The sequence below is a fragment of the Ceratotherium simum genome, chromosome 36 (assembly GCF_057802395.1).
Source record: "Ceratotherium simum simum isolate JZ-2026a chromosome 36, ASM5780239v1, whole genome shotgun sequence".
Classification (NCBI taxonomy): domain Eukaryota; kingdom Metazoa; phylum Chordata; class Mammalia; order Perissodactyla; family Rhinocerotidae; genus Ceratotherium; species Ceratotherium simum.
This window is the reverse complement of record NC_141935.1, coordinates 2,034,315-2,047,540: the sequence shown is the minus strand read 5'-3', so window position 1 is coordinate 2,047,540 and position 13,226 is coordinate 2,034,315. Positions and strand designations below refer to the sequence as shown.

At 58.1% G+C, this 13,226-nt stretch overlaps 1 protein-coding gene across 1 annotated transcript in view; it reads left to right on the top strand.

Annotated features, from left to right (window-relative positions):
- Window positions 1-511: 511 nt before the first annotated feature.
- The window catches only part of IGFN1 (immunoglobulin like and fibronectin type III domain containing 1), a 30,676-nt gene continuing 17,961 nt past the window's right edge, over window positions 512-13,226 (top strand). The window contains exons 1-11 of the mRNA XM_087424228.1: window positions 512-521; window positions 588-710; window positions 1,858-1,997; window positions 3,102-3,201; window positions 4,557-4,601; window positions 4,875-4,917; window positions 5,487-5,664; window positions 6,601-6,714; window positions 7,988-8,156; window positions 9,335-9,607; window positions 10,334-12,828. Coding sequence (XP_087280354.1) covers window positions 512-521; window positions 588-710; window positions 1,858-1,997; window positions 3,102-3,201; window positions 4,557-4,601; window positions 4,875-4,917; window positions 5,487-5,664; window positions 6,601-6,714; window positions 7,988-8,156; window positions 9,335-9,607; window positions 10,334-12,828 — 3,690 coding nt within the window. The remainder of the gene's footprint in view (window positions 522-587; window positions 711-1,857; window positions 1,998-3,101; window positions 3,202-4,556; window positions 4,602-4,874; window positions 4,918-5,486; window positions 5,665-6,600; window positions 6,715-7,987; window positions 8,157-9,334; window positions 9,608-10,333; window positions 12,829-13,226) is intronic.

The window sequence follows — 13,226 nt, the reverse complement described above, 5'->3', positions numbered from 1 at the left end:
CTCTCATAAGCAGGCCTGTCTTCTATTCTCAGGAGACCAGTCACCACCCTCAGCAGCCAGAGAGGAGCCAGAACTATGGCAGGTGAGGGCAGAGCTCCCCTCCCGTCCCCTAGCACCGCGTTGGCGTTCCTCCCCTGGGTGGAGAGGAGGGAAGGGGGAGGGCTCAGGGAGCTTTGGGAGCTCACCTGCTTCTTTGCTTTTTTTTACTTTTGGTTTGGGGTTTTAACTGGTTTTCCAGAACAAAATGTGCAGAGGCCCCCATGTGGGCCTTGCTTCTGACAAGGAGCCCTTTCCCACTCTCCCTCTCCAGCTTCACCCCAGGGATGCTCCCAGAGTCTTCCCAGGGCGCCCCCTGCCCACTTCCCAGCGGCCCCATTCGCACTGCTGGCGGACCACTGCCGGACCCCACTAGAACATTCAAAAGCACTGCTCACAGGCAGAGCTGTGGGAGACAGTGCTGCCCGACACTGGGGGAGCGAAGAGGGCTCTTCCTCCTGGGGAAAGTGGGTCAATGCTCCATGGTGTGGAAGGGCCACCCATGAGGGAGAGAGGGTAGGGCCCATCTCCCTTTCTCCCGCCTTCTCCAGGGAAGCCCTTCAAGAGGTCCTCTGTCCCTGGGGTGAGCATCCGGCAGCTGGTGGAGGAGGTCCCCAAAGGATGCAGCCTGCCCAACTTCGAGCAGAAGCCCATCACCTTGGCGCTGCAGGAGGGTGAGACGTGGGAGGGGAGCCGCTGAAAGGAGGCAAGATCCCCACTCCCAGCATGCATAGGGCCGTTCTGGATCCCCAGAAAGGCAAGGCTCTGGGGAGCAGAATGGGTGAGGGAGTGAAGACATGCCATGTTGGCTGATGCAAGAAGTGTCTGGGGAACAAGAACTGGAAATGCTGAACTGGGAGCAGGAGGAGGTTGTGGGGTATCCCAGTGTCCCGCCCTCTCCCCTCCTCCCAGCAGCTGCAGCAGGGAGGCAGCAAAACTGAATGAATTCGGGATCCTCCCAACCCTGGCCTCCAGAAGCCACACGCAGCGGCTCACAGGCCGGGCTCTGGAAGTTTCTGGAAGGCCACATGAGAGAAGTGCCCGGGAGAGTAGGGGGAGCACAGGCTTGTTGGGGAAGGGATGCAAATTGGTGTTCTTTCCCCAAACCACATCCCTGCAGTGATTTTCAGTTTACAACACTCTGGTATAAGAAAAATCTTGGCCCTCTAGTTTTCTCAATCTGACTCGAAGCCCCACTCCACAAGGTCGTGAGAGTTTTGTCTCATCATTGGGAAGTCCCGTGGGTCTTTACTGCGTACACTCTCTATTGAGATGTCCCTGTGGGGAGCCTGAGAGGTTCCTGGTGGGGGAGCAGCTCCCAGCCTCCCACGCCAGACACGGAGCGTGGGGTCTTTTCTGAGGCTGGAACCCTGCGTCTCAGGACCAGCTCCTTTGAGTGCCAAACAGCCACACCTTTCCAAGGTTGTCGTCCTGCCCTAGAGCGTGGACATGGAACCCACAGAAGATTCATCCCCTTCCCAGTCTTGGGGAGTCCTTCAGACTCCTTACCGCATTCACCTGCAAAGAAACACCCCTCCCACCCCAAACCCTGCTCACCACCCCTCCACCATGGACAGTCCAGCTGCACCTCCTCCTCAAGGATCCCGGGCGTTGCCATACAAAAGCCAACCGAGGATTGTCTTCTGAGCGCCCGGGAGCTAGAGGAGTCCTTGAGGCAAGGGGACTGAGGCCTGGCGCCCTTCCTGCAGTGGGCCATTGGAACATCTAGAGCAGCGAAGACAACATAAATTAAAATCTCAGTAAACATACTCTCCCCCTCCCCCAACTTGTCAATCTCCCGCCGGCCTCTTCCCGCTACAGGGAAAAATGCCATCTTCCGGGCCGTGGTCTGTGGGGATCCCAGACCTGAGGTGCATTGGCAGTGCAGCAAAGGTACCCTCAGTCACTCCAGCAAGTACCAGATCTCTTCCACCCCTGGCGGCAAGGAGCACGTGCTACAGGTGAGCAGGGGTAGGCTGGGGTCCACCCATCTCTTCCCGTCCCCTCGAGGGGCTCCTTGGTGGCCTCCAAGCCCCAGAGCAGTAAGAGATACCCCCAGCAGTAGGGCTGAGTCCACTCACCTCCACCCTGTGGCTCCGGGTTGCCTGAGCCAGGTGTGGACCCAGCAGGCTTCCAGGTGGCTCTGCTGATAACTTGGGAGGCAGTGTAGACTGGAGCTTAGGAACTCAAGCCCGGAGTCAGACTGCCTGGTTACGACCCCAGGCCCACACCTTGGCCTCGGAAGGCTGCTTACTTCTCTGCACCTCTGTTTCCTCATCTGTCAAGTGGGTCATAATAGCACCCACTTTATGGGGTTTCTATGGGGATTAAAGGTTATGTAAAGTGTCTGGCAGTGCCTGGCCCGTAGTGAGTCCCACTCAACCAATGTTGGTCAATATTAGCCATATTTATGGCTCCCAGTCATGGACCTCCTACTGTGTGCTGGGCCCTGGGCTAACCACATGATGTAGATTATATACTTTAATCCTCATCATTCACCGTCTTTTGAGGTATTATTACCCTCATTTTTTTTTAATAATTTTATTTATTTATTTATTTTCCCCCAAAGCCCCAGTAAATAGTTGGATGTCATAGCTGCACATCCTTCTAGTTGCTGTATGTGGGACGCAGCCTCAGCATGGCCGGAGAAGCGGTGCATCGGTGCGCACCCGGGATCTGAACCCGGGCTGCCAGCAGCAGAGCGCGTGTACTTAACCGCTAAGCCACGGGGCTGGTCCTTTTACCCTCATTTTTAAGTAAAGAAACTAAGGTTCAGAGAGGTTAGGTAACTTGCTCAAGGTCCCAAATCTCTTAATACATGACAGAGACGATGTGTAGTCCCAGATACGTCTGACTCAAGAAAGCGAGCTCTTTCTGCTACACTGTGTTGCCTCTGATGGCAAAGAGCGGGCACATCCACCCTCTGTCCTGATCTGGGATTCTGTTTTGGGGTGTGCTTTCCTGATGAGGACAAGGGCCGTGTCTTACTCATCTCTGTGACACACAGCCACGTCTAGTAAATGGAGGGGGATGCTAGCCCTGTCCCCCGCCCTTGTCCTCTGCAGATCAACAAGCTGACGGGTGAGGACATGGACGTGTACCGCTGTACCGCAGTGAACGCGTACGGAGAGGCCATGTGCTCCGCCAGGCTCACCGTCATCGAAGGTGGGCACCCCGGTCCGTCCCTGGCTCTGTCCCAGCGGTGCTCCCGGCATCTAAGGCCTCCTTGCACCTGTGGGGAGGGAGGGGGCCCCAGGAGGCTGCTGCCCTGCCTGGAGCCGGAGCTTGCGGCCTTGTCCACTTACACACTAGCTCTGCGTGTGGTGGCACAGGCGCACGCTCGGCAGACGTCCCATTGCGGGCGCACTGAGGGACTTTCTCTTAGCCCCGTGGAATGAGCTCAGGACCTGGAAGTTGGCTTCTAGTCCTGGATCTTCTGTCAGCTCATTCAGTGGGCTTCATTTTCTTCTCTGTGCCTCAGTTTCTCCACTGTAGAAGGAGTGCTTTGTACAGCTCCACACCAGAGGGGGCAGACAGGTAATATAAAGCCCAAACCCTTCCTCAGACATGGGGTTTTTTGTTTGCACAGTGTGTCACAAATTTTAAATTAATTGTCAACATGTAATCATTGGAAGGTAGCAGTCTCTTGAGAAAGCAGATCTAGTCTCTCAATTGGTCCTGCTTCTGTCTACGAGTAAGAGAAAAGCCTATGACAGGTAGCCCAAGAAATAAAGACACCTCACTACTCCCCATGAGAAGTCCAGAGACTGGAGTCCAGGGCTCCCAGCTCCGGGCTGTCACAGGAGAGCAAGGCTCTTTCTGTCTCATGCTCTGCCACCCTTAGAGCTTGGCTCATCACCTCGTAGTCATAAAATGGCTGCTGCAGATCCACACTGAATCCACATTCATGGCGGGCACAAGGGAAAAGAGTGGCCCCGACAAAATCTTTCTCAGAAACTCCTTGGAGACTTCTGCTTACATCTCAGGGGTCAGATCTGTGTCTCATGGCCACTGCTGGTTGCAAGGCAAGCTGGGAAGGCAAGTATTTAGCTTTCCAGCGTCTCCGGTGGATGCGGGGATTAGGAAGAGGATTGTGAATGGCTGCAGACAAACAGCAGGCTGAGTGTTTGCAGTGTTGGGCCTGCCCCTGAGAAGGCAGCTCTCAGGTGGAGCAGAAGAGCAGCTGCCCCTTCAGACATGGTTCAGTTTGTTGTGGTCACCTGTGGTCCCTTCACCCGTTCGTGCCACCTCTCTGGGCCCTGCAGACGGGGGCGTGGGCCTCCCCTGCATGTCATGATAATCAGGCTGGTTCTACCCTGGTCATGCTAAGGGCCTGGGGTATCAAAGTTTGTGATGGACACACCCTCCACCCTGCTCATCCCTCTTGCTGGGCTGTTGCCAGGCCTTAGAGGGGAAGTCAGGGCCCCAGCACTCTGTTGGTCTCCCGAGGGCCATCAATGTGTCTTCCTTCTCCCCTTGCCTGTCCACATGAACTCCTTCCTCTCCTCCTCACGGTCCAGTTGGCTTTCGGAAGACTCGGAAGAGGCAAAACGAGCCCCAGACGGGTAGGTGGCAGGGTTGTTGGAAATCTCGTTGGGGTCTTTGGGGGATGTACTGCTCAGTGCCTGCTGCTCCCGACTCGGCGAAGCCCCTAGGGACACTAATGGGTCGTCACTAGCCCACAGGAGAGCCTCTTTCGAAAGCTCAGTTGTCAGCCTCGGTCCACAGGACCCCCCTTTAATCCCCTCCCCACCACACCCCCTTTCTACAGAAAAGCCTGCATTAGACCCTGGGAAGCCCACCCTGGGACTGGGGCCTCTTTCTTGCTTCTTTTCTAGACCTCAGGAAGGAGCTGGTGGACTTCCGGAAGTTACTGAAGAGGTGGGTCTGGCCTGTCCGTGGGGGGTTTGGGAGGCTCCGTGGTGCCTGTCCCCTGCCACTTCCACAAGCTGAGCCCTCACCTCCACCGTCGACACACGCAGGGAAGCTGGACTGCGGGCCGCCTGTGGGAGGAGGGGCTCTGAGCCGGGAATTCCTGATCCAGCTCTGCCGCTTTTAAGCTCGACATCGTTGAGTCGATCATCTCTCCTTTCTGGGTCCTGATTTACTCATTTGTAAAATCGAGTGCTCCACTAGAAGAGAGATTTATAAAACTTTTTTAAAGCAACAGAACAATCTCCTCCCTTCCCCAAGACATCTTGCTCGGAAATCCACCACACAAGTTGTTAGGAGCAGAGTTTCTCCTGTGACGCTGGCGCTGCGGGGCCAGGGCACCCCTGTCCATCTCTGGGTCCTTCCGGTCCCAACAGTGGTCAGTCCCAGATCCCCGTCTCTGGGCCCTGTCCGCCAGCACAGAGAGGGCAGCTCCCCAGGACCCCTCGGGACGCCAGGGCCAGGTCACCAGCTCCTGGGGCTCCCCTGGCCTCTGACCTGCCCACCCTGCTCCCCAGGGCCACACCTCCCGCCCCGGAGAAAAAGGTGGACATGGAGCAGGTGTGGCAGCTGCTGATGACGGCCGACCGGAAGGACTACGAGCGGATCTGCCTGAAGTACGGCATCGTGGACTTCCGGGGCATGCTGCACAAGCTGCAGGAGATGCGGAAGGAGCGGGAGGTCAAGATGGCACAGGTACCCTCGCCGCCACACCACACCTGCGGCGGCGCCTTGCCAGGCCGCACACCTGGAGCTGGGAGAAACCAGACATGGTGGAGGGGCCCCTCACCTCGCCCCCAGTGTGGTGTCCGGCTAAGGACCCAGGCTCCCAAGTCGGCGTCCTGGCGTTGAACCTGGCTCTGACACTTCTAAAATCTGGGGCTTTGGAAAAGTTAGGGCCTCTGTGTCTTGATTTCCTTATGTGCAAGATGGGTGTTCTAGTCGTCCCTACCTTATAGGGTGATGGAGGGGATGAAAGAGAGAATGTACTTAGCCTGGTGCCTGACGCACAGCGAGGGCTTCACGTCAGCTTCATCGTCATTGTCCATCGCTGGCACCAGACCTTGGGCACCTGCCTTGTCTCTGAAGGCCTCCAGAGAAGGGGATTTCACAGTCCCATTAGTATTCCCATTCCAGTGTCTTATAAACTGTACAGGAAGTTCTTTCCTGTGTCTAACCTAACTATAGGATAAGTCTAATTTTTCTTCTGGAAATGCAAAACAACTGGTTGTCGTTATCCTGAAAGTGGCGTTTTGTCAACTTGGAGGTGGTTCATCAAACCTCCCGTCCAGGGCCTCGGCTTCCTCTCCTTCAAGCTTCCTCATCTGTTTTAGCACAGAACCCAGCATAGGGCTTTGCACACAATAGGTGCCCAGTTTTTTGATTTTTGGTGGCTGGAATAGCAGAAGAGCAGAAAACCATGTTCTCAAAGCACCTGGACACTGGGGGCCTCTCCTGCCCCGCTTCCTGGCCTGTTGTCTCGTCCAGAGATTTCCTTACTCACGGGGCTTAAGTCTCCCACTTGTAAATGGCCAAACGGTGCTCAGCTGGGATATTGGGGGCTGGGGTCTGAGGGTTTGTGGCCCCCCGAAGAGAGAGCTCAGAGAGCTCTCTGGTGGGTTGTCTCCGTAGTACGTCAACGTCCTCTCCAACTTGAGACACATCAAGGTCACCAAGGACGGGATGGCATCATTTCACCTGGAGCTGGATCTCAAGGATTTGGGGAGCAAGATCTACCTGTATAAGGTGAGGCTGGAGGGGCCACTGAAGGGGCAGGGACCTGGCAGGGATGCCGCAGCTCTGGGATGGAACTGTGGGTCCATGGGTCCCCGTGTGGGAACAACCGGAGAACACGGGTGGTGAGCCCTGCGTGCTGTGGAGCTCCTGGTTGGAGTCAGGTCAAACCCCAGTGTAGGCATTCCGCGGAGGCCTCCCACCTCTCACTAAGCAGCCAGAGTCTCCAGCCAGGGCCCAGGGGTAAAGAGAGGGTTCCCAGCAAGCGCACCCCCTTCCACGCGAGCTCTCTCTCCAGAGACCTGACATGTCCCCGCGTGGGCTCCAGGAGTAATTACCATCAACCATGTGGGGACTGGGGTTGGTGTGGGGGGACAGCAATGCATGATACTAGTCCTGTGGTCAGACACCACACTGATAGAAGGAAGATGCTTGTCTCCCCATGCCTCAGTTTCCTCATTTGTAAAGTGAGGAACTGGAAGGCCTGTCTCGGGCGTGCTGAGATGATAAATGAGGTCATGCATGCCGTGCCCCTCCTCTGCCTCTTCCTGCACCTCTGTTCTTGCCCCTGGCCTGTCCCTCTGCTCCAGCTGTTCCCTCTGCCGGCCCTGCTCTTCCTGACATCCACACGGCTAAGCCCTCACCTGCAGGGAGACCCCCGCCCCCTGCCCGCCCTGGGTGACACTTCAGCCCCCCAGGGGCAGGAATCCTTGTTTTATCCTCAGATGTGTCCCAGGCACCTATACACTGCCTGGCACACAGAGGGCACGTGTTAGCTGTCGTCAGTATTCACAAGAGGTAAAGCCACCAGGCTTGAGCTGCAGTGGGGTAGTGCCTAGATGACTGGGTTAGGGGAGCCTTGAAGGCGCTGAGTGCTCTCTCCTTCCCCTCCATGAGTGGATGCACTGGGCCATGGCCCTTGGTGTGGCCTTCCTGCCCCCTGTTAACCTTGAGGGCTGCTTGGGCAGTCGTCTTCTCGGTCTGAGCTGCGACCTCGAAATCCCAGGTATTCTCACGTGACACTGGTAGATGCTCACTCCCCAGGGGGGTCATGGAGGATCCCAGAGCATTTATTCCCCTCCGCCTCACATTGCTTGTTCTGTCTCCAGGCCCTGCTCTCCACCTCCAGCCCACCCCTGCCCCGCCCGCCGTGTGGCTCCAGCAATACGTTTTCTGGCGCCTGGGCCAGTGGGAGGCAACTGCCGTTGCGGCAGAGTGGGATTGGGGCGGGGGGTGCTGGGGACCTGCCGAGGTCCCAACCCCGCTCTTCCTTTGCCGGCCTCAGGATGGCGAGATGGTCCCCTACGGCTTCGACAACCAGACCAAGCACTGTCTGCGGCGTCTAGGGAAGCGTTACCACTTCCAGATCCAGGACCTGCGGCCTGAGGATGCTGGCATTTACCAGGTCAAGGTGGAGGATGCCGAAATCTTCTCCACGGAACTGGAGGTTGGCGGTGAGTGTCTTCCCTGCAGAAGTTTGAGTGGGGGTGGGGGTGGGGGGTAACCAGGTCAGTGCCATGGGTGGGGCGTAGATGAATGTGACGGGCTCCCCAGGCAAAGACAGGTGGGGAGAGGAACGTGTGCCCCCATGGTTCAATGGTGATAGTCTCTTTCCAAAAGTCTTGGCCTGTGTTCTTGGCCCAAAAAGTCTGTGTTCTCTTGGTGCTGAGCTGGGCTCTGCTGAGTTTCAGCCACAGACAGGACAGACATGGCACACCCCTGCTCACAGACCTTCCACAGCAACCAATCATTTTCAGATCAGATCCTAACTAATCCCACAGCCTCTGGAGCCTCACTCCTGTCTGATGCAGGTCCTCGTCCCCCACAACCCTTAGCAGCAATCCCCACCGGGGTAGAGGTGCTTGTACCCACACAGACGTCTTCCTGCTCTGCCTCCCATGCCCCCTCCCCTGGGAACTGTCCCTTCTTCCCTCATCAAACTCCATCCTGTCCACACGAGGAGCCTTGTACATGTCACCCTTGAGCACTTGACAGCTTAGGGGCTCCTGGAAGGAGAGGAGGCCAGGGAAGGAAGCTTTGGGCAGATACATCACAAAGTACATGGCTGAGCTAAGGCAGAGGGAGAAAGAAGGCGTGAGCTGGCTGGCAGGCCTGGCATGCCTGGACGGGGCTCTGCATAGCCTGGAAATGATGTGGTGTGGGGAAAGGAGCGGGGCCTTGGAGTCAGCCAGACCCGGCTGTGAGTTCTGGTGGGGCCACCTCCTAGCTGAGTAGACTGGGGCCAGTCATGGAACTTCAGAAATCTCGGCTTCCTTACCTGTAGAAAGGGGTAATGAGACCTGGGCATGGGATTAATAAGATGCCGTACGGGAAGCACCAGCCCTCAGCATCTGGGGCTCCTTCAGTGCCCACCTGGCCCCTGGATATGACACTTGGATTGAGAATTGTAGAATTCCAGAGCTGAAAGTAGTCTTTCTGTTCACAACCTAATTATAACCCCTCATTTTACGTGGAACCTGACATCTGGGCGAGGAGCCGACCGTCCAAGGTGACACAGGAGTTTGTGGCCGAGCTGGTCTGAACCTGAATTTCTGACCTCCCAACCCTGCTGAGTCAGGTCCCACTGCAACACGCTGCCAAGCTGACGCCCCCGTTCCTCCTTCCCTGACAGCCATCCCCCCCCGAGTGGTGGTCCCACTGACCGAGGTCCGCTGTGAGGAGCACGGTGATGCTGTCTTCGAGTGCGTTCTCTCCAGCCCCTGCCCTGACGCTGCCTGGAGTTTCCAGCACCGGCCGCTCCGGCCCAGCAGCAAATATGAAGTGTCTGTGTCCCCTGATGGCCTGACCCACCGGCTGGTGGTGAGGGGGGCCCGTTTCGCAGACATGGGCCTCTTCTCGCTGGGCACCGGGCTCCATGCCTCCAGCGCCTGGCTGGTGGTTGAAGGTAAGTGGTCCACACCTCTGTCTTTCCCACCTCTCCCCAGGCAAGGCCTCAGGGCTGAGGAGGGCGTGAGGAAGGCCGGGGTCAGGGGCTTCCTCTGGTCAGTTATTTGCTCAGAGGAGGAGGGAGGCTCCTCGGCTCTATTCTTGACCCCCGCCCTGCAGGCTCTTCCCAGCCGGCCCGGTACCCCTCAGCTGCATGTGCTCTGTTGGCCTCTGCAGTCACTCTGGGGGCACAGATCCAAGATGGCCCTAGAGTCCTGGACAGGGCTTGGGACAGTGGCCTCGGCTCAGTATGGATGAGAAACCCCTGGGTCAGGCCAAAGAACACCCTTAAACCCCCCTGGGGATTTGGGTTCAGGAGATCCCAGGAAACTGTAAATTGGACATTTGTAAGACAGCCAGTGGGGCAAACGGATCTTTTAAAAACCACACGACTGCTCTGGCAGTTTGATAAGCAAATGACTTTTGGCTTCTGTGTTTCCTCCAAAAGTCCCCATGAACCACATAGCAGGGTGGGGTGGCCTCTGGGTACAGGGCTGGGGGAGGTGGTAATGGGACTTATCCATCAACGAGCTGGCACATCCCGGCTTCCTTCGAGGTGGTTGGCTTGTCTCTCTACTGGGAAAACTGAAGATCAGGCAGAGCAGTCAGGTCAGACGGGTGCCTGGCCTGATTCAACAGGCCTTGCCTCTTGTCTCTCTATGGGGGTGCCGACCACTCACCAAAGCTGGGAAGGATAAAGGCCTGACCACAAGTGCTGACCACCAGCTGCAGGCACAAGGAGCCCAGACCTCAGAAGCAGAAGATTCCTGGAGCCCCAGCAGCGAGGGAGGGACGCCCAGGGAGCAGGGCCCCGGGGGGGACTCCCTCGAGGGGGCTAGGCTGGCTTCTGGGCTCCAGCTCACAGCCGGCCCAGACAGAGGTGGCCTTGATGGGCATGACTACTCCTCGATGGGGGACAAGGGGGCAGCTGACTCAACCTGGGGCCCTGGGAAAGCAAAGGGCTTTCTGGAAGCAGAGGGAGGCAGAGTCACTCCTGGGGAAACTCAGCTGCATGGAGAGGGAGGCTGGGACAGAAGCCTTCCAGGGAGGCCCCAGCTGTGGGGAAAGGGCCTAGAATCAGGGCTGGACCTCACGGAAGGTCAACCACAGGGTCGTGGCAGAGACAGTGATGGAGGCAGCGGGCCCGCAGGAGGCTGGAGGGCTGGGTCCCGGAGTCCTCAGGCTGGAGGACTGGGGAGCAGCGGAGAAGGAAAGGAACACAGAGAGGATGATGGGAGCCCACTGGACAGGCACAGCCAGGAACTCCTCCAGGGCGGTCAGGGGGGACCTGCGATAGGAAAGAGGGCCCTGCGGGGATCCCAGTCTGGTCCCGTGGGGTCTTGGTCAGAAGGGGAAGTGACGGAGATTTCGCAGGGAGAGAGCCTGGGTGAGGTGGAGAGAGGGGAGGATCCAAGCAGGGAAAGGGGGAGAGGAGCAGCAAGGGCGGTGTGGGGTAGTGGGGCAGGCCTGGGGGGAGCTGGAGACAGCAGTGGGGCAGGAGGTCCTGGCGCCCTGGGGTCCCCTGGGGAAAGAGGTTCTAGCTCCAAGGCAGGCAGGGGCCCTGAGTCTGGGGGCTCTTGGGGAGGTAGCGCTGCTGACCATGGGGAAACAAGGGGTTTCTGGGGGTCAGGGGAGTCACCAGGACAGACATCTGCAGGCAAGGACTTCCAGGAATTTTCTGGCGGCAGAAAATTCCCCCTGGGACATGGGAGTCCTGAGGCCAAAGGTGAGGGTTCCCTGCAGGAGGCAGAGGCTGGAGGCCCAGGGGGATCTGTGGGAAGGTGCTACAGAACCAGCCCTGGAGGCCCAGGAGGTCCTGGGGGCTGGGAAAGGGGCCCACAGGGGCTCAGGGGAAGGGAGGGCCAGGAGAGTGTGGGGGCCTTGGGCGAGGCAGGCGATGGTTCCGGAAGCCTCCAGTATTCCCAAGGCCAGACAGCAGGTCAGAGCGGAACAGGGAGGGCCGGCAGAATAGAGTCTGAGAGAACAGGTCCTTGGGATGACAGCAAAACTGGGGCCCACCACCAGTCTGGAGTGCTGGGGCCTGGTGGGAAGAATGGGGGTGTGGGTGGTGCCCAAGTGGCTGGGCTGATGGGGTCTGGTCAGGGGGTTGATGCCAGAAGCCACAGGCTAGTTGGATCTCCAGGCCTGGGTGCTCAGGGGTCTGGGGGGACACTGGGAGACATGGATGGATTAAGAGGTCCAGGAGCAATAGGGTCTGAAGCAGATTTCTGGAATGGCTCATGGGGCCCTAGAGGAAAAGGACCCAGAGGTGAGATGGGCTACAAGAATGGCTCAGGAGGTCCAGGGGGAATGGAGTCTAGGTATGGTGATGGCTTAGGGTATTCTAGGGGACTAGGTCCCGAAAATGGGGCTGGTTGCCGTGATGGCTCAGGGGGGCCAGGAGAAGTGGGATCTGGTCGGGGTGCTGGTTATAGAGTCTCCTCTGGGGCACCTGGGGGAACAGAGTCTGAGGAAGCGGTGCATGGGGGAATGTGGTCTGGAGACACAGAAGGTTATGGTCCTGCAAGAAGGGGGTCTGGGAGACTTGCTGGTCTCAAGAGTGGCTCAAGTGGCCCTGATGGAGCTGGGATGGATCTAGAGGCCAGGGATGCCTCCAGAGGCCAGGGGGACATTGGCCCTGGGGGAAGGCATCGTTCCGATGGTGGCCTGGGGAGTCCTGGGACAGCGGGGTCTGTGGGTAAAGGTGGCCTCGGGCCCTCTGCAACAGTGGAGACTGTTGGGGAGGGACAAGTGGGAGCTGAACCAGGGGGTTCTGGAAGAGTAAGGCCTTGGAGTCAGACGGGAGATTATGGGGGCTTCAGAGCCTCAGGGGCTCCGGGGACCTTTGGAGAAGGAGGCCATGAAGATGGCTCTGGGGGTCTAGGAGCCATGGAGCCAGGGTCTCTGAGGGCAGGGGGCAAAGTGAGTGATGGGGTTGGGACCAGGGGCCGTGGTGCGGGTGCCTCTGGAGCTGGAGCCGGTTATTGGGACAATGCCAGGCGCCCCGAGGCGCTAGCTCCTCACACTGGGGCCGGTTCCGAGAACCAGTGTGTTTATGGGTCTGGCGATACACTGGGTTATGGGGATGGATCAGGAATTCCAGGACCTCAGGAAACTGGAGGCAGAACAGCTTATGGAGGAGGGTCAAGAGGTCTTGCGCCTGGAGGGATGGGGCCAGGGGTTGAGGCGGGCTTTAGAGATGGTGCAGGGGGCCTTGGAGGAATGGGGTCAGAGGCCAAGGCAGGTTATAGGAATGGTATTGGGGGTTCTGGGGAAATGGGGTCAGTAGATGAGGCAGATTATAGGAAAGATTTGGGGGATTCTGAGGGCACGGGTTCAGGGGGTGAGGCAGGTTATAGAGATGGTTTAGGGGGTGCTAGGGGAATGGGGTCAGGGGATGAGGCAGGTTATCGGGGTGATTTAGGGGCATTAGGGAATGGGGTCGGGGGTGAGGCAGGTTACAAGGATGGTTTAGGAGGTACTAGGGGATGGGGTCAGGGGTGAGGCAGGTTATAGGGGTGATTTAGGGGTGCTAGGGAATGGGGTCAGGGGGTGAGGCAGGTTACAAGGATGGTTTA